At 43.6% G+C, this 27,765-nt stretch overlaps 1 protein-coding gene across 1 annotated transcript; it reads right to left on the reverse strand.

Annotated features, from left to right (window-relative positions):
* Nucleotides 1–27,765, reverse strand: SYCE3 (synaptonemal complex central element protein 3). Its single transcript, XM_003932789.4, has 3 exons — nt 27,702–27,765; nt 18,789–18,915; nt 1–292 (listed from the first exon to the last, which is right to left on the reverse strand). Exons 2-3 carry the CDS (start codon nt 18,895–18,897, stop codon nt 135–137), a joined length of 267 nt encoding a protein of 88 aa, XP_003932838.1. The 5' UTR covers nt 18,898–18,915; nt 27,702–27,765; the 3' UTR covers nt 1–134.

A 27,765-nucleotide genomic window follows, 5' to 3' on the forward strand; every position in this document is an offset into this window, starting at 1 on the left:
TTGTGCTTAAAAATAAGTTTATTAAGAAACAAGTACAGTGCATACAGCTGTTCATGTGGGCACCAGCTCCATACCCCAGTGACCTTGTCACACAGGCAGATGGTGGCATGGCAACTGTGGTGGGCCAGTGGGGCCTATGGCCTTTGCTTGGTCTCATGGAGCAGCTCTTGCCAGTTCTTCTCCATCTCCTCCTTGCAGTTGAGGAAGGCGTCCTCCAGCCGGCGCATGGACTCGGCCAGCGTAGGGTTGGTGCGCATCACAACCATGTCATAGGCCATCCAGGTTGCCTGCACTGCAACAAGCAGACAGGCCTGGTCAGGCCACAGGGAAGGGCTGCAGCTCTGGGGCACCCAGAAGAGTCAGATGCCTCCAGCTGTGCTCAGCATCTAACTGAGGCACTGAAGACCCTGCTGAGGCACCCAATTACTCTAGCTGGTTCCCAGTCCTGCAAGGCCCAAGTCTCATGTCACCTTAGGCCTGCCCACCTCCACCTGGGCACCTCTACGCTTTTGTTGAGGCCCAGGCCTGGGGCTTCTCCTCTTGGGAAGGTGTCCTTGACCATCTATCCATGCATTGACTGACTCTCTTGCTCTTTCCCTCTGAGAGCAACTTGAAGGTAGTGTTCCCTGGGCCTAGAGGTGAATATATGCTTCTTCTCACCAACCCCCCAGCTCTAAATGAAGCCGGAGCGTCACCCTAGTTCTGCCCCTTTCAGCTGTGTGGACTTGGATAAGACATTCAACTTTCCTTTCTCCTCATCTGTAAAAAGTGTGAACTTCCTTTGAGTGTGAACTCAAAGGCAGTGTGCAGAAATCCCACCTCCAACCTTTTCTCTGCATAGTCCACCTGCTGGTGTGGTTCTGCCCTCTACAACTATACAGAACAAAGGTTATTTCCCCTTTGCATAACAGCCAATCATACGTAGCAACACATCCCCTTAAAGTTCCTCTTCATGGAGGTAAAAAGTACTGGATACTTTGGGAACTTACATCCTAACAAGCATCCCAGATCATTCTGGCACAGGGAGGCTGCAGACCACCCAGACAGCAGGTGCAGCAGGGACCTGGGAGCCATAGCAGAGTGTGCCTCCCAACTCTCCTCCTGCCAACTATGTGACCTGGAACAAGTGGCTTATATATATTAATCTCAGTCTCCTCATCTTTAGAGACTCTACCAATCTCATGGCTTACTGTGAAGATTAAATGGATGATTTATGTAAACTGCCCAGCACATGTTATGGACTGAATGTGTCTCCCTAAATTCACCTGTTGAAATCCTAACCCCAAATGTGATGGTATTAGGAGGCTGGATCTTTTGGAGATGATTAGGTCCTAAGGGTAGACTCTCATGAATGGGATTAGTACCCTTTAAATAAGAGACATGAGAGTGAACTCTCTCTCTGTGTGAGGATATGTGAGGCTCTATGTGAGAATACAAGAAGGTGACTGGGCAGGCAAGGTGGCTTATACCTGTAATCCCAGTAGTTTGGGAAGCTGAGGTGGGCAGATTGCTTGAGCTCAGAAGTTCGAGACCAGCCTGGGTAACATGTTGAAACCCTGTCTTTACAGAAAATACAAAATTTATCTGGGTGTGGTGGTGTGCACCTGTAGTTCCAACTACTAAAAAAGAAAAAAAAGGTGACCACCTACAAACCAGGAAGAGACTTCTTACCAGATACCAGATCTGCTGGCACCTTGATCTTGGACTTCCCAGCCTCCAGAAATGAACGTTTGTTTTGTCTTGTTTTGTTTTTGAGTTGGGATCTTGCTCTGTTGCCCAGGCTGGAGTATAGTGGCAAAATCATGGCTAACTGCAGCCTCCAAATCCTGGGCTTGAGTGATCCTCTCACCTCAGCCTCCCAAGAGGCTAGGATGACACATGCAACACCATGCCCAGCTACTTTTAAAAAAAATATTGTTTTGTTTGTTTGTTTGTTTTTGTTTTTTTTTGTAGAGACCAGTCTCGTTCCGTTGCCCAGGTTGGTCTCAAACTCCTAACCTCAAGTGATCATCCTGGCCTCCCAAAGTGCTGGGACTAAAGGTGTGAGCCACTATGCCTGACCAAAATGTGTGTGTGTTTTTAATTTTTTTAAATTCTTTTGCTACGTAGTCTCACTCTGTCGCCAGGCTGGAGTGCACTGGTGTGATCTTGGCTCACTGCAACCTCTGCCTCCCGGGTTCAAGTAATTCCTCTGCCTCAGCCTCCAGAGTAGCTGGGATTACAGGCAGGTACCACCACACACAGCTAATTTTTGTATTTTTAGTAGAGATGGGGTTTTATTATGTTGGCCAGATGGTCTCAATCTGCTGACCTCAGGGTTCGCCTGCCTCAGCCTCACAAAGTACTGGGATTACAGGCATGAGCCACTGTACTTGGCCAAAATGTTTGTTTGTTCTTTGAGACAGACTGCTCTGTTGCCCAGACTGGAGTGCAGTGGCATAATCTTGGCTCATTGCAACCTCTGCCTCCTGGGTTTAAATGATTCTCCTTGCCTCAGCCTCCTGCGTAGCTGGGACTACAGGCACGTGCCACCATGCCCAGCTAATTTTTGTGTTTTTAGTAGAGACAGGGTTTCACTATGTCGGCCAGGCTGGTCTAAAACTCCTGACCTCATGATCTGCCCACCTCAGCCTACCAAAGTGCTGGGATTACAGGTATAAGCCACTGCACCTGGCTTACATGTTTGCTTTTTAAGCTACCCAGTTTATGGTAATTTGTTATCGCATCCCCAAAAGTTGGATGTTGCTGTAATAAACCTTGAAAGGTATGGAGGCAGCTTTGGTATTGGTAATGAATAGAGGCTGGAAGAGTTCTGAAGTGCATGCTATGAGAAGCTGATACTGCCATGAAGCATGTTTTAATGGTGAGTCTGGTGAGGGCTCAGAAAGAAAGGAGGAAATTTGCCAAGAAAGCTTCCATCTTTTTCAAGAACATATAATTAACCATGAACAGAATACAAGTAGAAATATGGATGGTAAAGTCCATTCAGATGAAGTCAGACAGAAATGAGAAACATGTTATTGGAAATTAGAGGAAAAGTGATTTTTGTTATAAAATGGTAAAGAGCTTGGCTGAATTGTGTTCATGTTCTAGTGGTGTTTTGTAGAAGGTAGAACTTATGGGCAATTAAATTGGGTATTAGCGAGGAGATTTGCTCAAAAAAAGAATAAACTCTTCTTATAAAATAAATAATTGAGGTACCCAAGGCAAAGAATTTGGGTGCCCAAGGCAAAAATTCAGGGAAAAGGCAATACATAGAAATGAATCTCATATAATCCTATATAGCAGCTGGAATTCTTGAGTTTCCTAGGCCAAAGAAGAAAAGAAAACATGCTCAGTTATCAGATTCAGTGATTATAAGATAAAAACAAATCCGGCCGGGCATGGTGGCTCAAGCCTGTGGTCCCAGCACTTTGGGAGGCCGAGGCGGGTGGATCACAAGGTCGAGAGATCGAGACCAACCTGGTCAGCATGGTGAAACCCTATCTCTACTAAAAAAAATGCAAAAAATTAGCTGGGCATGGTGGTGCGTGCCTATAATCCCAGCTACTCAGGAGGCTGAGGCAGGAGAATTGCCTGAACCCAGGAGGCAGAGGTTGCAGTGAGCCGAGATCGTGCCATTGCACTCCAGCCTGGGTAACAAGAGTGAAACTCCGTCTCAGAAAAAAAAACAAAACAAACAAACAAACAAAAAACAAATCCAAAGGCCAGGCGCAGTGGCTCAAGCCTGTAATTCCAGCACTTTGGGAGGCCGAGGCGGGTGGATCACGAGGTCAAGAGATCGAGACCATCCTGGTCAACATGGTGAAACCCTTTCTCTACTAAAAATACAAAAAATTAGCTGGGCATGGTGGTGTGTGCCTGTAATCCCAGCTACTCAGGAGGCTGAGACAGGAGAATTGCCTGAACCCAGGAGGCGGAGGTTGCGGTGAGCCAAGATCGTGCCATTGCACTCCAGCCTGGGTAACAAAAGTGAAACTCCGTCTCAAAAAAAAAAAAAAAAATCCAGTGTTTAAAACACTTTTATCCTAAGAGAAAACTTTCCTATGTGTCTTGCTTATGAGAGGTGTATAATGTAGTTAAAAATGACCTTGATCATATCCCTTCTTTAAATACCAGGTGGTCCTTCTGTGTCTGTAGTTCTGATCATTGGTAAAAGAAAGCTAGTAACATAGCATCAAAGCACAGTGCAAAAAGGCAATTCAATCAGACACCAAAACTCTGTATCAAGTGTAGAGTCCTCTTGTCACTTCATACAAGGAAAAAAATTTAGAATACATGGCCGGGCGCGGTGGCTCAAGCCTGTAATCCCAGCACTTTGGGAGGCTGAGGCGGGTGGATCACAAGGTCAAGAGATCGAGACCATCTTGGTCAACATGGTGAAACCCCGTCTCTACTAAAAATACAAAAAAAATAGCTGGGCATGGTGGTGCGTGCCTGTAATCCCAGCTACTCAGGAGGCTGAGGCAGGAGAATTGCCTGAACCCAGGAGGCGGAGGTTGCAGTGAGCCGAGATCGTGCCATTGCACTCCAGCCTGGGTAACAAGAGCGAAACTCCGTCTCAAAAAAAAAAAAAAAAATTTAGAATACATAAAATAAGGACTCATCATCCTCACAAAATTCACCAGAAATATATGTCTCTTGAGTTTTTAATTAACTCATTCATTCCAAATTTATTGAACACCAAAATGCTGGCATTTTGCTAGGCCAGAACTGGTAATACAGTAGTATGCAAGAGAGACATACTCTGCCCTTGTGAAGTTTTCCATCCCAATTGCAGTGGAAGGACACAGATAATAAAAAGACAAGATTGTGAAAGATGCTGTGAAGGAAATAGTATATGTGGTAACAGAGAAATAGGGTGGGACGAGTCTTATTTTATATATACATGTAATTAAAATGTGTGTTTGTGTATGTGTATATGTATATTTGATTCTGGCCTCTCTGCTCTGTGCTGTATTCTGTTATTCAACTTGTCTGTTCCTAAGCCAATATAGAGCTTTATGGTTTAATTATATAGCTTTATAATAAATGTTGTTAATTGCAGGGTACATCCCCCATCCTATTTGTTTTCCTCAGAGGTATCTTAGCTATTTTTGACTCTTAGGTCTCTCATAAATATTTTAGAATCAACCTGTCAAGTTCCATGAAAAATGCTAATAGGATTTTGATTAGAACTACTTTTAACCCTTGGATGGAATTTGGGAAGAACTGACACATTAAGTCTTTCTATCATGAATATAGCTATTGCTTCATTTATTTTTGTCTGTAATATCTTTTAGTCAGTTTTTAATTTTCTGTAAACAGGCCTTGCACATTTATTAAATTTTTTTGAGGTAGTCTTTAGATCTTGTGTGTGTGTATGTTTATTATTGTTATTGCATGTAAATGGTCCTTAAAATATGTGTTCTATTTCTTTACTGCTAGTATTTAAAAATGCAGTTAACTTTTGTATATTGATCTTATATCCAACCACCTTGCTACATATTATTATTATTATTATTATTATTATTATTATTTTGAGATGGAGTTTTGCTCTTATTACCCAGGCTGGAATGCAGTGGCACGATCTTGGCTCACTGCAACCTCCGCCTCCTGGGTTCAAGCAATTCTCCTGCCTCAGCCTCCCGAGTAGCTGGGACTACAGTGTGGGCCACCATGCCCAGCTAATTTTTTTACTTTTAGTAGAGATGGAGTTTCACCATGTTGACCAGGATGGTCTCAATCTGTTGACCTCGTGATCCACCTGCCTCGGCCTCCCAAAGTGCTGGGATTGTAGGTGTGAGCCACCGTGCCCGGCCTCATTTTATTATTTCTAATCATTTATGGGTTATTTTTTAAGACAGAGTCTCATTCTTTTGTATAATCTCAGCTCACTGCAACTTCTGCTTCCCAGGTTCAAGTGATTCTCTTGCCTCAGCCTCCCAAGTAGATGGGACTACAGGCACACACCAGCTAATTAGTTCAGCTATTTAAAAAAAAAAATGTTTAGTAGAGATGGGGTTTCATCATGTTGGCCAGGCTGGTCTCGAACTCTGAACCTCATGTGACCCACCCGCCTCAGCCTCCCAAAGTGTTGGGATTACAGGCGTGAGCCACCACACCTGGCTCATTTATGTTTTAGATGTTCTACATATATGTGGTTGGTCCCCTGTAGTCCCTGCCTTCTGGTAGTCACATCCACCCTTGTGTGGTCTTCTTTCACATTATTCCAGAGTTGTACCGTGTGATCAGAAGAATATCGCAAAAGTGATATAGTATGTCACTTCCAAGATTAGCTCTGAGGGAAATTATTTCATGACCAGCCCTATAGACAGGCCACACAGAAAGGCTCCTGTCAACAGCTACTTAAGCTTGGAAGCAGATTCTTCAGCTCCTAGTCAAATATTCAGAGACTTATAGCCATGACTAATAGCTTGACTGCAACCTCATAAGAGCCATATCCAGAATCACCTAGCTAAGTCACTTCTAGATTCCTGACCCTCAGAAACTATGTGATAATAAATGTTTTTAGTTTTAAGCTTCTAAGTTTGGGTTAAGGTGTTATATAGTAATAGTTAACAATTATAAATTTTGGTGCTGGGAATATGATGCTGCTGTAACAAAAAACTAAAATGTGGGAGTGGCTTTGGAACAGGGCAGTAAGTGAAAGCTGGACAAGCTGTAAGGATTTTGAAGACAGCATTAGAGAACGTTTAAAGTTCCTTGGCTGGAAGTGGTGGCTTACACCTGTAATCCCAGCTCTTTGGAAGGCCAAGACTGGATTGGAGCATCACTTGAGCTGAGGTGTTTGAGACCAGCCTAGGTAACATAGTGAGACCCCCATCTCTACAAAACATAAACGAATTAATTAAAAAAAAAAAAAAGTTCCTTGAGGCTGGCACAGTGGCTCTTGCCTATAATCCCAGTACTTTGGGAAGCTGAGGCAAGTGGATCACCTGAGGTCAAGACTTTGAGACCAGCCTGGCCAACCTGGAAAAACCCTGTCTCAATTAAAAATACAAAAAAAAAAAAAAAAAAAAAAAAAGCAAGGCGTGATGGTGCACACTGTAATCTCAGCTACTCAGGAGGCTGAGGCACATGACAAAAAAAAGTCCCTTGAATACACTGTTCATAGAACTTTGAACCTTAGGCCGGGCACAGTGGCTCATGCCTGTAATCTCAGCACTTCAGGAGGCTGAGGCAGGCGGATCACCTGAGGTCAGGAGTTTGAAAACAGCCTGGACAACATGGCAAAACCCTGTCTCTACTAAAAGTACAAAAATTAGCCAGGCACAGTGGTGGGTGCCTGTAATCCCAGCTACTTGGGAGGCTGAGACAGGAGAATCACTTGAACCTGGGAGGCAGACGTTGTAGTGAGCCTAGATTACACAATTGCACTCCAGCCTGGGTGACAGAACAAGACTCCATCTCAATAAAACAAAACAAAACAAAACAAAACCTTTGAACTTTAAGGAGGCTGCCAATAAAGGCTTAAAGTAGGGAAAATCTTATTGGAAGCTAGAGGAGAGAGAGGATCCTTGTTATGTAGCGGTAGAAAGTTTAGCAACAGGCCGGGTGCGGTGGCTCAAGCCTGTAATCCCAGCACTTTGGGAGGCCGAGGCGGGTGGATCACGAGGTCAAGAGATCAAGACCATCCTGGTCAACATGGTGAAACCCCGTCTCTACTAAAAATACAAAAAATTAGCTGGGCATGGTGGTGTGTGCCTGTAATCCCAGCTACTCAGGAGGCTGAGGCAGGAGAATTGCCCGAACCCAGGAGGCGGAGGTTGCAGTGAGCCGAGATCACACCATTGCACTCCAGCCTGGGTAACAAGAGCGAAACTCCGTCTAAAAAAAAAAAAAAAAAAAGTTTAGCAACAGACATAAGAAGTAATTTGGAAGGTGGAAAGTGCATCTAATGAACTATTATTAGAATTTACCTATATGTTTAAGATTTTATTTGTTCTCCACTACCTTGTGATTTCAGACCTTCCTTCTGGGATCATATTCCTTTTACTTGGTGTAACCCTTAGAGTACCAAAGAGATGACCACGTTCATCTCTTTTTGATGGACATTGTTAGTTTTGTTCATCTGCAAATGTCTTTATTTTGCCTTAATTATTGAAAAATGCATTATTTTTTTCGGTATGCAAAATTCTGGGTAATGTTTTCATGCCATTTAAATATTATTCCACTAATTACTGGTTTTCATTATTGTTTTTGAAAATTCATTCCAGTTGTAATTCCTTTGTATGGTTACTTTCTCTCTGGCTTATTGTAAAGTTTTTCTCTTTGGCTTTGATGGTCTGAAGTTTCATTATTTTGTGTGTAGGTGTAGATTTCATTTTCTTTTTCTTTCTTTTTTTTTTTTTTTTTTTTTGAGAAGAAGTTTTGCTCTTGTTGCCCAGGCTAGAGTGCAATGGCGCAATCTTGGTTCACTGCAACTTTCAGCTCCCAGGTCCAAGCAATTCTCCTGCCTCAGCTTCCTGAGTAGCTGGGATTACAGGCATTCCCTCAGAGGGTTTCTCCATGTCAGGCTGGTCTTGAACTCCCGACCTCAGGTGATCTGCTCACCTCAGCCTCCCAAAATACTGGGATTAGAGGTGTGAGCCACTGTGCCTGGTCTTCATTTTATTTTTCCTGGGATATGTTTTGTTGCTTGGATCTGTGACTCAATTTTTCATCACTTCTGGAAAATTCACAGCCATTATCAAATATTGTCACTATTCCATTCATTTTCTCTTTTTCTGAGATCCCAATTTAGATACATTTTAGACCTTCTTCATCTGTATCACAAACCTCATTTATTTTCATATTTTTTATTTCTTCATTTCTGTGATATATTCTTCTCTAATCGACTAATTCTCTCTTCAAGTATTGTTGATTCCATTTTTATTTTACAATTATATTTTTCATTTTAGAAGCTCCATTTGTTTGATCAAATATGCCCATTCATTCTTGAGTTTCTTTTATGATCATCTTAGTAATTGCATTCATTACTTCTTTAACCATTTTATATACAGTTATTTACACTCTGCATCTGATATCATCTTCAGTCTTTGGAGATGCAAATATGTTGATTCTTTTTTTCTTTTACTCACAGTGGCTTATCCTCTCATGTATTTGGTAATCTTTATCTGTGAGGTCATTGCTGAGGTAGTCCCCAGTTCAGGACTTCCTCAACATTCTCAAGGGTTTTAGCTTAGAGTAAGTGTCATATAGACAGCTCCTCTACTTTGATGTTTCAAGATTTGGTATTTGCTATGTACTAAATGGTGTCCCTCCACCACCCAAAATTCATATTGAAGTCCTATCCCCATATAACCTCAGAATGTGAGTGTATCTGAGATAGGGTCTTTAAAGAGATAAGTGAAAATGAGGTCATTAGGGTAGACGCTAATCCAATATGACTAGTATCGTCATAAGGACAGGAAGTTTGGACACAGACAGGTACAGAAGGAAAACAATGTGAAGACACAAAGAGAAGATGGTCATCTATAAGCCAGGCAGAAAAGCCTCAGAAGAAACCAATTGTGCTAACACCATCTTAGACTGCTAGCCTCCAGAACTGTGAGAAAATACATTTTTGTTGTTTAGACTGCCCAATCTGTGATTCTTTGTTATGACAGACCTACCAAACTAATAGAGTATATAGCACACCAGGAAGCTCACACCTTAGCTTCTCAGATCTCCAACTCCTGAATGCCCTGGCTGAGATACCTGGTTGTGCCAGCCTCAGCTCACTAGGCTAAGAAAACGAAAACACAACAAGGTTATAAAACTTGCCTAAAGTCACACGATATTAAGTGGTGGAATCAGGATACAATATGATTCTATAACCTGAACCATAACATGCTATAGAGCCTCCCTACATTAAACTCCCTAGTAGACTTCCACCAGGATTTTCCAGGGTCACCCTAAACTCAGTATGTTCAAAGCTGAACCTCTAATCTTGCTATATCCCCATGTTGCTTAATAGTACCACCTCCATGCACACAGTTGCTCAAAGCAAACACTCAGGAACTATTCTCTCTCCCCATTCACCTTTCATGTTCAATTAAAAATCATATAAGCCCTGCTGATTTTTCTTTCTAAATTCCTGCTTCTCCATTCCCAATGCTAATGTATTCTGACCTTCATTATATCTTTCCTAGAGTACTGCATCACCTCCATGCCTCTCATGACTCTTGATACCCTCTACAGTCTTTCTAAAGCACATGTCTCTTCATGTCATTCCCCTGCTAAATAGTCTTCAATAATTCTCCTATTGCCTACAGAATAACTTCTATTGTGTACACAAAATCTTTGATGATCTGACCTAAGAAGATTCATTTAGATTAACTCTCTACCACTTGCACTTGTTTATTCTCCAGTAGTTGAACCTTAGATCCAACCTGCTTTATTACTCCTCTGTTCTTTAGCACACATTGTTCTTTCTGTCTGAATGTCTTCCATAACACCTGTCTACCTGAAAAACTCCAAACAATAATTCAGAAAAATGTTCAATGCCTCTTTTTAAATTTTTCATAAGTTAGCCAACAGATTTCAGCCCTTCATCTAAAATCCCATAGGAATTTTAATATTTTTTAATTATAGGAATTAACACAGGCTGGATGTGGTGGCTCACACCTGTAATCCTAGCATTTTGGGAGGCCGAGGCAGAAGGACTGCTTGAGTCCAGGAGTTGGAGGTTGCAGTGAGCTGTGATCATGCCATTGTACATCAGCCTGGGTGACAGAGCAAGACCTGACTATGTCTAAAAAAAAAAAAGCCCTAAACAATTAACACAGTATATTGCATTTATGTGCTTAGATATTTATTTTCCCATTAGATTGTAGGCAATTTGAGTGCAGGACATGGCATAGGTGTCTCATTCAGAAAGTATTTGTTGAATGAATAAACATATAATTCTTAGAAACTTCCAGTCTCAACATGTCTTTGAGCTCTGGGATCCTATTTTTTTAAACTGCGTAGAACATCACCTCTATGTGCAACCAGTACTTTCAACTCAACATGTCCATAACTGAACTCATTTTTCCCCACCTTCTTTCAAACCCCTTTCTGTATTGCCAAATTCTCATCTCTCCACTTTTCCCCTTCCCTCTTTCATTCACCTAACTCATGTTTAGTCTTAGCTGATAAGTCATTTATTCTAGGATGGCTTCCCCAGCTCCCTGTTTTATATTAAAATCCTCTTTTGGCTGTCCCACAGCACCATGAAGGTTACCTTAACACTCATTAAAATCTGTGATTACTTGCTTAGTTATTTTTCCTCCTCACACCAACATCAGCTTGGGAACAGGGACCCTTACACAGTACTGCTGAAGGACTATACATTGGAAAAAGAGAAATAATCAGATCTTTTGGGGATTACTGGACACAGGCTCTGAACTGACACTAATTCCTGGAGATCCAAAGCATCACTGTGGTCTGTAAATCAGAGTAGGAGCTTATGGAGGTCAGATTATCAGTGGAGTTCTAGTTCAGGTCTGTCTCACAGGGGACCCAATGGGTTTCTGAACCCACCCTGTTGTTATTTTCTCTGTTCAGAATGCATAATTGAAACAAAACTTGAAGCTACCAGCAGAAGCCCACTGAAGCATACTCAACTTCGAGCTTCTCCTCTGGTGGAACTGTTACGTCCTCCTGAGCCCTGGACCTACCTTTGGTTGATGATCCTCAATTTATTCTGAGTGGTTCTTCTTCTAGGAAGTTGTTGTTTAGTAATCCTAATTCTAGTTCAGAGATGCATTTTAAAAGGTCTTCTCTATTGCTTTCATCCCCAAATAAATCTCAATTGGCTTGTCTGTGTGCATTTGTGTGAGGAACTGAATTGTTCTTTTCATAGATAATTGAGAGCCCTGAAAGGGCATTTTGCTCCTCCCAGCTGAAAGGCACCCCTGGGTGACCATGGGGCTCATAGGAGTGTCTAGGGTATTGACCCCCTACAACATACAGTGGCCCTACAGAAAAATCCCCAACAAAAATTAATTTTAAGGCCGGGCGCGGTGGCTCAAGCCTGTAATCCCAGCACTTTGGGAGGCTGAGGCGGGTGGATCGCGAGGTCGAGAGATCGAGACCATCCTGGTCAACATGGTGAAACCCCGTCTCTACTAAAAATAGTAAAAATTAGCTGGGCATGGTGGCGCGTGCCTGTAATCCCAGCTACTCAGGAGGCTGAGGCAGGAGAATTGCTTGAACCCAGGAGGCGGAGGTTGCGGTGAGCCGAGATCGCGCCATTGCACTCCAGCCTGGGTAACAAGAGCGAAACTCTGTCTCAAAAAAAAAACAAAAAACAAAAAACAAAAACAAAAACAAACAAACAAAAAAATTAATTTTAAAACGTACTTATCCATGAAATGCCTATAAGGGCTGATTACCAGGCATTTTGAGCCCTCTCAGAAGTAACAGACCTCTGAAGAAAGAAACTAAAACACATAAGAGGGTGGAAACGACTCAGTTGTGACACACTGTGGAGTCTGGCCTGCAAGCAGCACACATTGATTTACCACACAAAAACCCTAGGCCACAGCTTAGTTCTTCCTTTTAAGAAAAAAAAAAAAAGTGGGAAACAAGTAATCTAAGAATAAGGAGAAAACAAAGAGAATGACTCGTTTTTGAGCACTGTAGGTTTTATAGCAACTCTACTGCCAAAGTTTATGTAAAATGGAAATAATACGGTCTTTGTGCACATTTAATTTCATTAAGGAAAAGGCCAACATGGAAACTATAAAGTTCCTAAGTTCTCTTTTCTCTATTATTTTTTTCTATCTGCCTTAAACCTGTTGTTACTTTTCTATTAAGATAAAAACCACTGTTTGGATCTAACAGGTTTTTTTTTTTACAAGCCAGTGATTTTGTATTTATGTCATGGCTAAAGTTCTGAAGTAAAAGCTATAGGATCTTTGTGTATGTGTGTGTACGTATTTAAAAGGCCTTTATAAATTATACAATTTTATGTTTAGTTGGCAGTTAAATCCATTTTAATTTCCCTCTAGCACATCAGACTTTTAGTATCTGTACCTTATGATGTAAATTTTGCTATCTGATTTTCGCCTGAGTTGTTTTCCTTTAATATACAATTTTTTTTTTTTTTGAGATGGAGTTTCTCTCTTGTTGCCCAGGCTGAAGTGCGATGGCGCAATCTCAGCTCACTGCAACTTCTGCCTCCCAGGTTCAAGCGATTCTCCTGCCTCAGCCTCCTGAGTAGCTGGGATTACAGGTATGCGCCACCACGCCTGGCTAATTTTTGTATTTTGAGTAGAGACAGGGTTTCTACATGTTGGTCAGGCTGGTCTTGAACTCCTGACCTCAGGTGATCTGCCCACCTTGGCCTCCCAAAGTGCTGAGATGACAGGTATGAGCCACCTTGCCCAGCAGTAAAATGTTTAATAAATAAACTGACTTTAAAGTTATTGGTAAAATAATATTAGAATATCCTAAGATTTTTTTGCATTTATTGATCAAGTGGTTTCGTGTTTATTCCTTCAGAATACTGTAAGATTTGCCATAAGGGTTATAAAACTATAGAGCAGGCGTCCCCAAACTACGGCCCGCAGGCCACATGCAGCCCCTTGAGGCCATTTATCCGGCCTCCCCGCTGCACTTCAGGAAGGGGCACCTCTTTCATTGGTGGTCAGTGAGAGGAGCACAGTATGTGGCAGCCCTCCAATGGTCTGAGGGACAGTGAACTGGCCCCCTGTGTAAAAAGTTTGGGGACGCCTGCTATAGAGCCTAGCCAAAGACAGAATGATCTTTGCCTGTGTATGCTTAGGAAATATTGTTGGCTTAATGAAAATAGCTAAATCCTGAGTTATTGGTATAAATAACCTAAAATGTAACCATAAGTTTTTTGTTTGTTTGTTTGTTTTGTTTTGAGGTGGAGTCTCTCCTTGTCACCTAGGCTGGAGTGCAGTTGCACGATCTTGGCTCAGTGCAACCTCTGCCTCCCAGGTTCAAGTGATTCTCCTGCCTCAGATTTCCAAGTAGCTGGGATTACAGGCATGCGCCACCACACCTGGCTAATTTTGTATTTTTAGTAGAGAGAGGGTTTCTCCATGTCAGCCAGGGTGGTCTTGAACTCCTGACCTCAGGTGATCCACCTGCCTTCACCTCCCAAAGTGCTGTGATTACAGGCGTGTGCCAGTGCGGCTGGCCAAAACTCTACTTTTCAATGATAACAACTGAACTAGAGAATTTCCACTTGATGGGGCATTTACTGCCTTGCAATGGAATGTTAACTGAAGCTACCCCTATGCTAATCGAAATAATGTTTTCCAGAAGAGTTCCATAATAAAATAAAAACGGTTTACATAAAATCTTGCTACCTGATAAGCAGAGAGCCTCTTTTCTAGTACTAATTATGAGGAGCTGCTAAATTCTACAGTGCCCGATAGACAGCTGTCAGGAGCTGCTGGATTTTAAAATGGTATTTCCAAGGTAAACAAACATCTTGTTTAAATGCTGCTGCTTTGGTTAAAGGAGGGTCAAGAAATCTTTTTCTTTTAAGTTATTGGGGTGAAGTATGTTTCTATAAGCAAAGTTACCTTTCTGAGTTCTCCAAAATTCAAATAGTAATTTTATGACAATATAGTTGTTTGCGTAAGTTTAATAAGAGTTTTAAAACAAAACAATTAGAGACACTGGTTATTTTACCAAGATTTAAACTAAAATAGATTATTTTTAGGTAAAGTTACAGCAAAGCCAACTTACAGGGAGTCTATATAGCCAACTAATTATTGCTGCATTTTATGCAAATAATCAGGCAAGCATAATAAAGCCTAAAACATACCTTGCACACAATTGGTCTTGCTATAATTTATCTTTAATAGAAAAAAAAGAGGCTAGAGAAATTGTTTCAAAGGAAAGTCATAACACTTAACAGATTTCAGCTGTAACTTGCTTTTTGAGTGCAAATTAAATCATTGTTTCTTAGCTACAGTAATCCTCTAGAGAGTACCAGACTATAATTTTTAGTTGGTGCCCTAATGGAATAGGTTCCTTTGTAGGGAGAAGACTCCATAAGTGCTGAGGCAGGAGCCAAAAGACTCAGCCTATTTCAATATAAACAATGAAGAAGAAAGTAGCTAGAAATATAACTGTAGTCATTATTAGTTATTAATAAGTGATCTTAATTCTTTTTTTTTTTTTTTCAATTTTTTTTTTTTGTTTTCAAGACAGGATTTCACCATGTTGGTTGGGCTGGTCTTGAACTCCCAACCTCAGGTGATCCATCCGCCTTGGCCTCCAAAGTGTTTGGATTACAGGTGTGAGCCACCACGCCTGGCTGATCTTAATTCTTTTACTAATGCCTCTCAGGTTGGAAGTGTGAACCTGGGGTGATACTGTAAGATGAATGACTCTAAGGCAAGATGCTTTAAGCCCTCTGTCATGCCCTCATAAGGGCTGCTGGAGGGCGCCTTGGCTGAGTGGCAGTGCCAGTGCTGGGAAAATGCCCACTGTTTAGCCAGATAGGGAAGGAGATGTCCAAAACTGCTGAGATGTCTCCTTCCTCGGAGTTAGTAGAAAACTCTGCTTCTCCAAGCTCTTTTGGTAGGCCTGAAGTTGTCAGGGAAGCCCGCAGACATTTGGGGGCTTAAATGTCTCTAAGTGATGCTGTGCTTCAGTAGTCATGTTCCATGTCAACCTCATGATCTGCTTCTACATCTGGTTCCTTTTTTCTTTTAAGAATTAATCAGTAAAAGTAATGTAAATCTTAATGTCTTTGTGACAAGTATGGAAAAAGTGCTGACGCATTATGCCCCTTACCTCATCTCGGCTGCTGAAAATTCCTCAGCCCCTACCTGTATGACACGTGATGTACTTGACCCTGCCCCCAGTCGCTGACCACCAAGGCCATGCCCTACCTATACCCTATTTTCCCCACCCCCAGCTTTTGTACTCAATAAAGTCAGAGTGTGTGGACACTTGGGGCCACTGCAGGACTCCACAATTTAGTTGGCAGTGGCCCCCCGAGCCCAAACTCTCTTTTCTCTATCTCTGTTTCTTGTATCTTTTACTTCTACAATTTCTTGTCTCCTGCACCAGCAGGGAGGGACTCACAGAACCCTTTAGGGCTGGACCCTACATTCCTTTTTATGTTCTGACACACAAATTACTCTTAAAATTGTCAAACTTATCTCTCCTCATTTTACTTCGAAGGAAACCAAAATCATGGTATTCTGAAGATCAGAGATATGAATTTCCCTCATTTGGCATCCCACTGGGCCTGGATCTGTTTCACTGCAAATCCTCTGCTGCTAAAACCATACAATCACCCTCCCTCTATGCCCAGGGACTATCACAGAAGAGTCAAGAGTGTGAGAGTGTCAGGGCCAGTTTTAAGGGATAAAATTAGGTCAAGGTCAAACCCTTCAAATAAAGAAGGGATATAAAGATGCCTAAAGAGCTGGTAAAACAAGTTTAGTTGCCTTCTAAACTATTATGTGTCACCTTTGCATTTACCTCAACCGTAAATAATTTTCTGCTTAATATAGATTTAAAGGAAAATATTTACTAACAGGATAAAAATACCTTATAACAAAGCCTCCTTGGTATAATACTCCCAAATATGAGTTGTGAAGATAAATTATTATCTATCTATCCACATATTTTTAGTTTTCAGAACAATGCTTTTTAATTTTTTTATTTACTTATTATTTATGAGACTGAGTGTTGCTCTGTTGCCCAGGCTAAAGAACAGTGCCATGATCTCAGCTCACTGCAACCTCTGCCTCTCGGGTTCAAGTGATTCTCCTGCTTCAGCCTCCCGAGTAGCTGGGACTACAGGCGCACCACCATGCCTGGCTAATTTTTGTATTTTTAGTAGAGATGGGGTTTCACTATGTTGGCCGGCTGGTCTCAAACTACTGACCTCAGGTGATCCACCTGACTCAGCCTCCCAAAGTGCTGGGATTACAGGTGTGAGCCACTGCACCCAGCCCAGAACAATGCTCATATTTTTATAGCTAATTGCTATAAGTCTATAATAAAAAACAAGCTTACAGTAGCTCAATACATAGAAGTTCTAAATAAGTCAGTCTTGTAACTTTGCATTTGGTTTTGTTTGTTGCCTTTTTATTTAAAATAATAATTTTAAGAGGTAATGAATGCCTGTTCACCTCCATTCCTATCTGGCCTAGAACAATTAATTGGCTATAAGTCTTTTGATTCTTAAGGCCTTTGGCCATAGTAGGGAGTCCTGCTGACAGACAAAAAAAATGACACTATAGAATTATACGACTTCTTCTGTGACAAAACATCCTTTTCTCTCCCAAATATCAGTATATGGTACATATAAAAGTGGTGGGAAAAATAGATTTGTCTACTGTTAACAAGTCCTATGACAATTTAGATACTGAGGACCAGACGTTCCCTGCATTTGATTTGTACCCTCCTCAGCATGTTATACTTACAGAGACAAATTGGCTGAAAGAGAGATTAAATTTATTGGATTCTGATTTTTTTTTTTTTTTTTTTTTTTTGAGACAGAGTCTTGCTCTGTTGCCCAGGCTGGAGTGCAGTGGCACGATCTCAGCTCACTGCAACCTCCACCTCCCAGGTTCAAGCGATTCTTCTGCCTCAGCCTGGATTCTGATTTAATGTCAGTCCTACAATCCTTAAATAAGATTTATCATAAGGTTCAGATAACCCTTGATAAGGAGGGTAAACACATTGTGAGTCTGATCAAAGAATATGATGATATATGCAAGGCTTTTTTTTTCTTTTTTTTTGGCTGGTTGAGTTGTTTACTGTCCTTTGATTCTGCCTATAACCTTGGATGCCTAATCTTCACTATCTTTATGACATCTGTCACTGTATTAGCATTATATATCTCTTGTAAATGTTATGCCAGATACAGCAAAAGGAAAAGGCACAATTAAAGACCTGGATTGTAATAGCTCACAAAATATATCTGATCAGGGATGTTTTGTTTTAGATTAAACCGTAGGCCTGACTCCATCTCATCCCTTAAACAACTGACTATTATATCAGGTCAGACTGTCAGAGGTGTGTGAACCAGAGCAACTCCATCTTGAATAGGAGTTGGGTAAAATAAGGCTGAGACATATTGGGCTGCATTCCCAGACCGTTAAGGCATTCTAAGCCACAGAATAAGACAGGAGATCAGCACAAGATATAGATCATAAAGACCTTGCTGATGAAACAGTTTGCAGTAAAGAAGCTGGCTAAAACCCACCAAAACCAAGATGGTGACCAGAGGTGACCTCTGGTCATCCTCACTGCTACACTCCCATCAGCATCATGACAGTTTACAAATGTCATGGCAATGTCAGGAAGTTACCCTATGTGGTCTTAAAAGGGGAGGCATGAATAATCCACCCCTTGTTTAGCATATCATCAAGAAATAACCATAAAAATGGGCAACCAGCTGCCCTCAGGGCTGCTCTGTCCATAGAGTAGCCATTCTTTTATTTCTTTAGTTTCCTAATAAACTTGCTTTAACTTTACATTATAGGCTCACCCTAAATTGTTTCTTGTGGGAGATCCAAGAATCCTCTCTTGGGGTCTGGATCAGGACCCTTTTCCTGTAACAATACCATATTCTACTTCTATGATCCATTATCACTAATATTTAAAACTATTACATCTGACAGGTACTGACTGATGTATTCTCTCTCCCTAGAAAGTATAAAAGTGAGCCGTGCCTGCCAACTTTGGCATATATCCTCAGGACCTCCTGAGACTGTGTCACAGGCGCATGCTTAACCTTGGCAAAATAAACTTTCTAAATTGATTGAAACCTATCTCAGAAACTCAGATACTTCTGGGTTCACACGTCCTACCTGAGATTTTCTCCATCTCTTCCAACAGTTTTTCCAAGTCCTTATTCAGATCTGACAGCATTTTCAGCACGTTGTCGTAGTTTTTTTCCTCAGGGTCAGCATCAGCCATTTAGGGAATGCACAGAAGCTGCAGTGAGACAGACCCACATTTCAGTTCCAGCTCCACTGGTTATAATTCAGTGATTTCTCCAAGGAATTCTCTCAGATTCAGACAATACCACTTACTCCACAGGGCTGTTGTAAAGGTTAAATGGGAACATGTCTAAAGAGCCCAGCATAGCTTTTGGCACATATAAGTTGTCTTTCCCCTTTCTTCCATCCTTGCCATACAAACGTAGCTGAAGGCTGTAGTGATTAACACAGAAAACATCTTCATGATCTTAAGGGGAAAAGTCTGCCATAATTGTTAACGTAATAGTGGAACTTTTTCTGGCAAAACCGTATTGAGTACCCACTATGATGCAAGCTATTGTGGTGATATGTTATAAAGATACAATCCCTGCACCTAAGGAATTTCTTGTGCAATATGGAAGTAAGTCACACAGCATATGACATCTGACACACAGAATGTGACAGATGCAAAAGCAAATACATAAATAGCAGTTAATATAATCATTACAGATATCAAGCTATGGGAGCCTGGAGGAGGGTAAGTTTAATTTTAAAAAATGAAATGATTCACACATTTAAAAAAATTATCAACTTAACTTTCCAGAAGAATTCTCCTGGGCATTAGAGGCTGTGCCCCATAGAGACTATCCTGGTTCTGGAACAGAACTGCCTGGGTTCAAATCTTGGTTCCACCATCTATCAGCAGTGTTACCATTGGCAACTTATATATCTTCTCAACAAATTTTTCATGATTTTTTAAAGTTTTTTTTTGAGATGCAGTTTCGCTCTTATTGCCCAGGCTAAAATGCAATGGCATGATCTATGCACACTGCAGCCTCTGCTTTCCCTGGTTCAAGTGATTCTCCTGCCTCAGCCTCCCAAGTAGCTGGAATTACAGGCATGCACCACCACGCTTGCCTAATTTTGTATTTTTAGTAAAGATGGGATTTCTCTATGTTGGTTAGGCTGGTCTCTAACTCCTGATCTCAGGTGATCTGCCCGCCTCGGCCTCCCAAAGTGCTGGGATTACAGGCGTGAGCCACTGTGCCCAGCCAAGTTTCGTATTTTTAAAAGAGAATTATTAGTGGTACCTATATCTTGCGGAGTTTTGTGAGGTTTTTTGTTTTTTTTTTTTTTTTGAGATGGAGTTTCGCTCTTGTTACCCAGGCTGGAGTGCAATGGTGTGATCTCGGCTCACCGCAACCTCCGCCTCCTGGGCTCAGGCAATTCTCCTGCCTCAGCCTCCCGAGTAGCTGGGATTACAGGCACGCGCCACCATGCCCAGCTAATTGTTTGTATTTTTAGTAGAGACGGGGTTTCACCATGTTGACCAGGATGGTCTCGATCTTTTGACCTTGTGATCCACCCGCCTCAGCCTCCCAAAGTGCTGGGATTACAGGCTTGAGCCACCGCGCCCGGCTTGTGAGTATTAATTGAAAGAAATTATATACTATTCCGCACAGTACCTACCATAATGAGCACTTAATAAATCATATCTATTGTTATTTAAAATATTGAACTGTAATTAAATCACTCCAGATCCTCTCCTAATCTTTATTAATATACATCAATTCATTCTGTTAATATTTGATGCTTACCTATTTATATACAAGGCACGAGTAAGAAAGGAGAGAAATAGATTAATAATGTTATAAGAGCTGTCAGGGAACTTGTAACCCTATGAAGGTGAAGGAATGAGCCAGATAAGCATAAAATAGGGAGGAATGGGCCACAGATACTGTGGCATTGTTCCCACTGTACATGTGGGGAAAGCTTCCTGGCCTTTAATTCAGAGTTAGAGGCCTCCACTCAGTTCTCCTGTGACTTCCTGGGCCTCCCTCATAATGGTACCTCTTAGCTGGTATTGTGATTGTGGACTCTCTACCTCCCCAACTAGACTGTAAGGTCCTGGAGAGCAGAGGCTCTCTTTTCAATGAACTATTCCTAGTGTTCAGCCCAGGGCTAGGAAAATAGCAAGTGTTTAATAAATGTTGGCTGAATAAAGGACTATTGTAAAACCCTAATTCTAAAAGAAAATTGTGATCTTAGCCAGGTGCAGTGGCTCACGCCTGTAATCCCAGCACTTGGGAGGCCGAGGCAGGCATTCATGAGATCAAGAGTTCGAGACCAGCCTGGCCAACATGGTGAAACCCAATCTCTACTAAAAATATAAAAATTAGTCAGGCATGGTGGTGGGCGCCTGTAATTCAGCTACTTGAGGCTGAGGCAGGAGAATTGCTTGAACCTGGGAGGCAGACGTAGTGAGCCGAGATCACGCCATTGCACTCCAGCCTGGGGGATAAGAGTGAAACTCCATTTCAAAAAAAGAAGGAAAAAGAAAAGAAAAGAAAATTATGATATTTTCCCTCTTGTCCTCTTCCCTGTTAAGGGTAGAGATTCTGAGGGAGGAGCAAAGGGCCCTTCAGGAGGCCTGAGAGGCAGATCTGAGAACAAGGGTGCAGGGGCAGGGTGTATGGTCTTTTGGGATCTGTAAAGGAGCTACCTTTGTGGGCATGGAGTCATTCCATATGCAGGGACCCTGTCCTGCTTTTTGGTAAGTAGGAATAAGTTGCTAAGAGTGAGTGGGGAGGTACAGGCAGGTGGCACGGCAGGGGACTAACAGAGGGTGACAGGAAGAAGAAATGTCTGGAACACCTTCCTTGATCCTCTCCTATAGCTATTCCCTCTCCTTCCTTGCCCAGCCAGGCCTCACACATTTGCCTGTCCTACTTACTCCACTGCAATTTGGCATCTGTTTCTGCCACTGACTGAAAATGCTCTCACCAAAGTCATAACTGGCACCCTCAGGGGACTCTCTTTCTTTTATTTCACTTCTCTGCAGCACTGACATTTGGCCATTTTTTCCTGCTCAACATCCTCTTCTCTTGATGTTTTAACCTTGTTCTCTTCAAACTCTGTCCACCTCTGGTATTTCCTTCCCTGTTCTTTCTTGGCTCTCTCCTTTGCTGGCTCTAATGTGTCAAGAGAGGGTCCTTTCAGCCCCTTCTCTTTGCAATACACACTCTTTTTTTTTTCTTGAGACAGAGTCTTACTCTGTCACCCAGGCTGGAGGGCAGCAGTGTGATCTTGGCTCACTGCAACCTCCGCCTCCCAGGTTAAAGCAATTCTCCTGCCTTAGCCTCCCAAGTAGCTGGGATTATAGGCACCTGCCACCATGCCTGGATAATTTTTGTATTTTTAGTAGAGACAGGATTTTGCCATGTTGGCCAAGCTGGTCTCAAACTCCTGAACCTCAGGTAATCCACCTGCCTTGGCCTCCCAAAGTGGTGGGATTACAGGTTAAGCCACTGTGCCTGGCCAGGACTTTTTTTATTTTGAGTGACATGAGGAAACAATGGAAAAGGTATTGACAAAGGTTACATGATTTGAATAATGACTTAAATGGATCACTCTGGCTTTTATGTTGAGAATAGACTTAGGGGTGGAGAGGGTGGAACAGGGGGAGCAGTTAGAAGGTAGCTGCTGGCCGGGTGCGGTGGCTCAAGCCTGTAATCCTAGCACTTTGGGAGGCCGAGGCGGGTGGATCACGAGGTCGAGAGATCGAGACCATCCTGGTCAACATGGTGAAACCCCGTCTCTACTAAAAATACAAAAAATTAGCTGGGCATGGTGGCTCGTGCCTGTAATCCCAGCTACTCAGGAGGCTGAGGCAGGGGAATTGCCTGAACCCAGGAGGCGGAGGTTGCGGTGAGCTGAGATCGCGCCATTGCACTCCAGCCTGGGTAACAAGAGCGAAACTCTGTCTCAAAAAAAAAAAAAAAAAGAAAGAAAGAAGGTAGCTGCTGCTTCAGGTAATGGAGGCTTGGGTATAAAAGAAAAAAAAAAAAAAAAAAAAAAAAAAAAAAGAAGGTAGCTGAAAAACTCCAGGTAAGGGATGATGGGGCTTGGATCAGTGTTAGAAGTGGAGGTAGTGACTGGGCTTGGTTGCTCATGCCTATAATCCCAGAACTTCAGGAGGCTGAAGCAGGGGGAGCATGGGGTCAGGAGTTTGAGACCAGCCTGGCCAACATGGTGAAATCCCATCTCAACTAAAAATACAAAAATTAGCCAGGCATGGTGGCATGCACCTGTAGCCCCAGCTACTCAGGAGGCTGAGGCAGGAGACTCACTTGAACCTGGGAGGTGGAGGTTGCAGTGAGCCAAGGTCATGCCACTGCACTCTAGTCTGGGCAACAGAGTGAGACTCCCTCTTAAAAAAAAAAAAAAAAAAAAAAGAAGAAGTGGAGGTAGTGAGATGTGAACAGATTCTGGGTATCTTATGAAAACAGAGCCAATAGTATTTGCTGACATCCAAATGGAAATATGAATGTGGAGTGCAGTGAAAAGCCTGATTAAGTACACTTACTTGGGAGTTACTGGAGTATAGATAACATTTACAGCCAAAGGACTAGTTGAGATCACCTAGGAAATCAGGGTAAATGGAGGAGAGGTCTGAGCTCTCCAATATTTAGAGTCTGGGAAGATGAAGAGGAACCAGCAAAGGAGACAAAAAAGCAGCAGCCAGTGAGGTACAAGCTGAGCCAGGAGACACTCATGTTTTGCAAGTCAAGTGAAGAAAGTAAACAAGAAGTAATAAATTGTGTTGCCTATCAAGTAGTATTAGGATTAAAAAGTGACACTGGGCCAGGCACAATGGCTCATGCCTTGTAATCCTAGCACTTTGGAAGGCCGAGGTAAGTGGATCATTTGAGTTGAGGAGTTTAAAACCAGGCTGGCCAACATGGTGAAACCCCATCTCTACTAAATATAAAAAAATAAAAAAAATAGTGGGGCCTGGTGGTGCACACCTATAATCCTAGCTACTAGGGAGGCTGAGGCAGGAGAATCACTTAAACCCAGGAGGCAGAAGCTGCAGTGAGCCAAGATCGCACCACTGCACCTCAGCCTGGGCAACAGAGCAAGACTCTGTCTCAAAAACAAAAACAAATAATAATAATAATAATAATAATAATAAAAGTGACCACCAGATTTGACAACCTGGAGGTCACACTGGTGATCTTGACAAGAGCTGTTTTCATGGAGTGGCTGGGACAAGAGCTTGATTTAAATGTTTCTAAATAGAGGGAAGAAGTAGAAACTGGTGAGTTTTGCTTCAAAGAGAAGCAGAGAAGCATGCCAGTACCTGGAATGTAATGTAGAGTCACAGAAGTATTTTGTTTTAAGTTGAGAGATACTAGGCTAGTGTCAAAGATTACAATATTTGGGCATGGCACGGTAGCTCATGCCTGTAATCCCAGTTTTTTGGGAGGCTAAAGCAGGAAAAATGCTTGAAGCTATGAATTAGAAACCAGCCTGGGCAATAGTCTATACAAAAAAATTTAAAAATAGTTGGGTGTGGTGGTGCACACCTGCAGTCCTAGTTATTCAGGAGGCTGAGGTGGGACAACTGTGCCCACAGCATTCTAGTCTAGGCTACAGAGCAAGATCTGCAAGATCTCCTCTGCAAAAGAAAAAAAGGCTCAGTAAATTCAGGATATTTGATTTGGGTGTCACTGGTCAACTTGGTGAGATGTTTCAGGAGAGCCATAAAAGTAAAAAGATTTCCATGAATTAAATAATTAATGGATCATTAGACAAAATGGATAGTGTGTACAGATTTAGATGAGAAGGGTAGAAAAAACCAGAGAACTAGAAGGTGGTATAAAGTGCAGGTTTTTTGTTTTTTGAATTCTTTACGTTTCTAGGCTGTGTGGAAAGAGCTAGTTGGACAGAAAAGCCTGAAGAGGCCAGGCGCGGTGGCTCACGCCTGTAATCCCAGCACTTGGGAGGCTGAAGCAGGCATTCATGAGGTCAACAGTTCGAGACCAGCCTGACCAACATGATGAAACCCTGTCTCTACTAAAGATACAAAAAGTTAGCCGGACGTGGTGGTGCTCACATGTAATCCCAAATACTCAGGAGGCTGAGGCAAGAGAATCACTTGAACCTGGGAGGCAGAAGTTGCAGTGAGCTGAGATCATGCCATTGCACTCCAACCTGGACAACAGGATGAGACTATCTTTAAAAAAAATTAAAAAAAAAAAGAGGCTGGGCGAGGTGGTTTATGCCTGTAATCCCAGCACTTTGGAAGGTCAAGGCAGGTGGATCACCTGAGGTTGGGAGTTCAAGACCAGCCTGACCAAGATAGAGAAACCTCATCTCTACAAAAAATACAAAATTAGCCGGGTGTGGTAGCACATGCCTGTAATCCTAGCTACTTGGGAGGCTGAGGTAGGAGAATCGCTTGAACCCAGGAGGCAAAGGTTGTGGTGAGCTGAGATCATGCCATTGCACTCCAGCCTGGGCAACAAGAGCAAAACTCTGTCTCAAAAAAAAAAAAAAAAAAAAAAAAAAAAAGACAAGACTGAAGAATCAGGAGAAAGGGTAGCTGATGGTAGACTGGTCTCCGACATGTAAAAGTCGTTTTAACCTATGACAGTAAGGGAAGGTCAGGAGGTAGGAATAGATTAAAGTAGGTAGAAGTCAAGGTAGGATGGCAAGAGGGGAATTCAGCCCTGATGGTCTCCAACTCCCTCATAAATGGCAATGAAAAGTTTCTTCTTGTAACAACAGACATTCTTGGTTTGAGGAGAATGATAAGGGTTTAGCGAAGCTGTATGCTTCCCTAGGGGCACTTAGGCATGTGGCTAAGGCCACATGGCTAGTGTCCTCAGGACCCTAGGACGGCACAGAAACAATGTAGACATATATGCAATGGATAGACAAGGTAAGGACACTGAGGGCACAAGTATGAGAGTAGTTTAAGGAGTGGTTAAGATGATGGTTGGGATTAAGCAGAGATGTAGAAAAGACATGTATCCTGGTTGGGCGCGGTGGCTCACGTCTCTAATCCTAGCTCTCTGGGAGGCTGAGTGTGGGCGGATCACCTGAGGTCAGAAGTTTGAGACCAGTCTCACCAACATGGAGAAACCCCGTCTCTACTAAAAATACAAAATTAGCCGGGTGTGGTGGCATGTGCCTATAATCCCAGCTACTCAGGAGGCTGAGGCAGGAGAATTGCTTGAACCTGGGAGGCAGAGTTGCGGTGAGCTGAGATGGTGCCATTGCACTCCAGCCTGGGCAACAAGAGCAAAACTGGCTCAAAAAAAAAAAAAAAAAAAAAAGAAAGAAAGAAAGAAAGAAAAGACATGTATCCTGTATAATTGGGGCATTGGGGTGGCCCCAAGTAAATTTGGGGGTAAAGATGAGACTGCTAGAAGGATGGAGGCTGTGGCCAGAGTGGCACTGGATCTCAGAGGAGGGACAGATTTGAAAAGGAGATCCAGGGAGAGGGTGTGAGAGCTGATGTAGAGGAAGCAGCCACAGGATTAGAATTCATGAAATTTCTTCCCTGATGAGGTTGCCTGGGACAACTGGCACTGGGTGGAGAAAGAGGCCTGAGCACAAAGCACAATGGAACAAGGCTTAGGATGGGTGGCAGGAGTGTGGGGTCTGGGTTGGGTATCACTTTGGGCGTGAAAGGCGTGGGTTGAGAGTGTCAGAGCCAAGAGTCTGGTTTGTGGTCTGAGTGTCTTGCCTGGTACAAAGAGTATTCTAATAGAGTCTGGGATCCCTTTCAGAATAAGCAATGTGAGCGGATAAGAGGGACGCCTGGTGAAGAGATGTGCTCCTTTGTATGGGGTGAGAGCAGCACAGGAAGGGAATGTGGGGAGGGAAGTTTTGGAGTTAGGGTTATGAGAAGTCTGGGCAGGTCCTGAGTACAGATGGGAGGAAGCCAGAGTGTTTGGGAACTTGGGGTGTGAGGTGGTGTGGACTCCTGTGGTCCCAGGTGTGGGAGGTAGAAGGGTAAGAGGGCCATGTTGTGTGGAGTGAAAAGCCCAGGGTATGTAGAGTTCAGGATCCGGCATGTATGGTGTGAGGAGACGGACGTGAGATGTAAGGGGCGGGGGACTGAGGTGAGAAATGTGGGGTGAGAGGGGTAGGGTGAGGGGTGTGGAGTGAGGAGAGTGGGGTATGGGGTGTGCAGTGAGGAGAGGGGTTGACGGGTGAGGTGGGATGAGGCACGAGGTGGGGTGAGGTGGGAGGTGAGTGAGGGTTGAGATGAGGTGAAAGATGAGGTGGGGCCAGGGGTGAGGTGGGTGAGAGGTGAGGTGGAGTAAGGGGTGAGGCGGGCGAGGGGCGAGGCGGGCGAGGGGCGAGGCGGGTGAGGGATAAGGGGTGAGGGGTGAGGGGTGAGGGGTGAGGCGGGTGAGGGGCGAGGCGGGTGAGGGGTGAGGCGCGAGGCGGGTGAGGGGCGAGGCGGGCGGGGGGCGAGGCGGGCGAGGGGTGAGGGGTGAGGCGGGCGAGGGGTGAGGCGGGTGAGGGGTGAGGCGGGTGAGGGGCGAGGCGGGCGAGGGATAAGGGGTGAGGGGTGAGGTGGGTGAGGGGTGAGGCGGGCAAGAGGTGAGGAGGGTGAGGGGTGAGGGGCGAGGTGGGTGAGGGGTGAGGTGGGTGAGGGGTGAGGGGTCAGGCGGGCGAGGGGTGAGGGGTGAGGGGCGAGGTGGGTGAGGGGCGAGGCGGGCAAGGGGTGAGGAGGGTGAGGGGTGAGGCGGGCGAGGGGTGAGGCGGGTGAGGCGGGCGAGGGGCGAGGCGGGCGAGGGGCGAGGCGGGCGAGGGGTGAGGCGGGCGAGGCGGGTGAGGGGCGAGGCGGGCGAGGGATGAGTGGAGTCGGGTGAGGGGTGGTGGGTCGAATTCAAGGGTCTGGTTGGAGCTCGGTGCTGCCGCGAACGCTAGGACAGGGTCAGGGGCAGCCTGGACGCGCTTCGGGAGGGCAGGGGCCCAGGACCGCGCGGCTCCTCTCACCTCCGGCTCGGCCCGCGCTCCAGTCCTGCTCTGGCGCCCCCAGCGGCCGCCTGAGGAACAAGGC

The sequence above is a fragment of the Saimiri boliviensis genome, chromosome 21 (genome assembly GCF_048565385.1).
Source record: "Saimiri boliviensis isolate mSaiBol1 chromosome 21, mSaiBol1.pri, whole genome shotgun sequence".
Classification (NCBI taxonomy): domain Eukaryota; kingdom Metazoa; phylum Chordata; class Mammalia; order Primates; family Cebidae; genus Saimiri; species Saimiri boliviensis.

Bases quoted from the DNA above. Each gene is read 5' to 3' on its own strand.
- SYCE3 (XM_003932789.4), bottom strand. From the start codon at position 18,897: ATGGCTGATGCTGACCCTGAGGAAAAAAACTACGACAACGTGCTGAAA. The intron at 293-18,788 runs GTAGGACGTGTG...TGCTTGTTGCAG, and splicing joins AGAGATGGAGAAAATCTCAG to TGCAGGCAACCTGGATGGCC.